The sequence below is a fragment of the Chenopodium quinoa genome, unplaced genomic scaffold (assembly GCF_001683475.1).
Source record: "Chenopodium quinoa cultivar QQ74 unplaced genomic scaffold, ASM168347v1, whole genome shotgun sequence".
In the NCBI taxonomy this organism is placed as follows: Eukaryota; Viridiplantae; Streptophyta; class Magnoliopsida; order Caryophyllales; family Amaranthaceae; genus Chenopodium; species Chenopodium quinoa.
Genome location: NW_018743326.1, coordinates 10,181 through 12,717, shown reverse-complemented (window position 1 = coordinate 12,717; position 2,537 = coordinate 10,181). Strand labels below are relative to the sequence as shown.

The window sequence follows — 2,537 nt, the reverse complement described above, 5'->3', positions numbered from 1 at the left end:
AAATCACAAATTCACAAGACACATAAATAGAACAGGCCAAAGAGAGTTGAGTGGGTGAAATATTAGAATGTATCTCAACCATAATTGAAGCTAGGTGCACCATTATTAACCTTTATCAAATCTTATTTATTTTCTAACAAATTTTTTATCCATAATAATTCAAAAAATGATAAACAGAACATGACCTAAGATTACATTTAAAGTAGCAAAAAGAGTACTTTTTTTGTGAACAACCTAAAAAAAAATAATTTTAGTATCCCTTTTCTTCTTTAAAAAAAAATAAAGAGACATTTTTTAATATATACATTTTGGTGGTGTTTTTAGAGAGTCAAATGGACGGATGATGAGAATTGCTCCCAGAATCCATGAAACCAGGAAGAAAGCTGAGCTCTAAAAATATAAAGATAGATATTTATATTATGTGTAAGGAGGAAGTATAATATAGCTGTATCGTACACAAGCTTTGGCGCATTCAACGTTTATTATTTAAATGGATTCCAATACGTAGAGTATCCTTCAAGAGATACGTAGTACTTAAATCGGCATTACACGACAAAAATATTGTCCATTTCTAGTATTTTATACCAATATTGGTAAATTTTATTTGATCTCCCATTATTTCATCCCCAAATTTCTTATTTTTCATACGCCTATTATATCTTGCCTCCAATTTAGCCTTTAAAAACTACCAATATCATCATGGATGACCAAAATGGCAAAATGATGTCACATTTGTTAAATGGATTGATCACGAGGATGCCCAAAATGAAAAACTTAATGTCGAGAAGGTACTCAAAACCTGAGATGGAATACACTACTAAAAAGAAGGAAAATTCATAACCCCGTGTAAAATGTAAAACTTCACAAAATTCTAATGTTGAAATGGACAAAGACGCTCAAAACCTGAGAACAAATTTATAATTATAACCATTAGGACCAAAATCTATATAGACGAAAGCGTTGATCCGGGGCAAAATGATAATATTTTCCATCCATAGGTGTGAACAATAGAAGTAGATCCACAATAAAAGGAATCAATAATCTCATGCATAACTAAAAATGAAAAGATACCAATACAATTTATAACCAAACACGTACTCTAATCATGCACACTTCTCACTTGTCATTCCACTTAATAACTATACATTCAGTTAAATAAAAACATCATAATTTTCATATAATACACTCTTTTTTTTCGATTTTCCCTATTTTTCCCCTCTTTTCCTCCTCAAAATTACAAATATTATTACAACTTAATATTCAAGTATTATTATCATCATCATTAATCAAGTAATAATTACTCTATATAACTTATTAATTTTTTGCATTCTAGAAGGGGGGAGGGGGTTGGGAATTAATTAAGAAAATCCTAAAATAATAATAATAACAATAATAATTTTCATCATTATTATAATTATTATTATTGGACTTACTCAAAATAGTACCAAAATAATTTAATTTTTTTTTTGAAATTTATGATCATACCCAAAGAGGGACAGAAAGACTAAGAGCACCAGCATCAACAAGCAAAGGAACAAGCTTATTGCTGAGGTGGAGTGCCACGAGGCTTTCTAATCCACCGACACGTGTCCCACCGATAAACAACGCCGGAGCTTCGCCGGAATCTTCGCCGGTGTTGGGAGGTATGGCGGCGATCTCAACCTCATCTAACTCAATCACCGTTGGATGAACCCCAATCGTGTGGAGGAGATTCTTCATGACGTGGCACATGCAACAAGATGGACGGCTGAAAATGACTACTGGATTCTCTGTTATTAGCCGTTGGATCCTTACTTCTGCTGATTCTGAGACGTCGATTGCTAGTGGTGATGTGTTACCTGCCGTTGTTAGTTCTAGCCTTACTTGGTGTTGAACTCCTTGCATGTTTTTTTATTTTTGGGAGGAGAGAGAAAGTTGAGTTAGAGAGAGAAAGTGTTGATGTCAACGAGTTGAGTGAATGAAGAAGAGAAAATGGGGAGAGGATGTAAATTGGAAGGAGAAGAGGGTTTTATATATAAATAATTTTTTGATTTTAGGGGAGGTTGATGAGAAGGTGGTGTTTTGCTTTGCTTACATCATTAAGCAATTAAGGAGTAGCTTTTTTTTTTTTTTTTATTGTTTTTGCAATATGGGGTAGTATTTTTTTTCTTTATTTACTTTCGATTGGATATTCGAGATATCTCGTAAGTTACTTGAGTTCGACTTGGTTTAAACTTGGTGCACGGATAAAAGTAAGTGAGTTTGAACCAATGGTCTTGACTTGGAATAGTAAACACTGAGTTGACAAAAATTTGACTCGCTACTTGATCAAACGAAGGATTTGTTGTTTAGTATACTCCTTTATGATACAACAAAAATTTGTCCAACAGGTTCCTAGATGTATTTCAGCTATTAAAGAAGTTGATCAAATCTAACTATTAAGGTCTTGAGTTCGAGACTTGAGAATAATGTAGCAGCATGTTAGGAGAGCTTTCACTCTGATTGGGGCATAGTTTGACTTGAATTCAAATTAGTTTGAGTGTAGGAGACTTTGAATT

The 2,537-nt window shown here is 33.0% G+C and overlaps 1 protein-coding gene across 1 annotated transcript; it reads right to left on the bottom strand.

The window, feature by feature from the left end:
- Positions 1-1,025: 1,025 nt before the first annotated feature.
- Positions 1,026-2,114, bottom strand: LOC110737305 (glutaredoxin-C6-like). The gene has a single exon (XM_021917665.1). It carries the CDS (start codon positions 1,882-1,884, stop codon positions 1,480-1,482), a length of 405 nt encoding a protein of 134 aa, XP_021773357.1. The 5' UTR covers positions 1,885-2,114; the 3' UTR covers positions 1,026-1,479.
- Between the last annotated feature and the right edge of the window lie 423 nt (positions 2,115-2,537).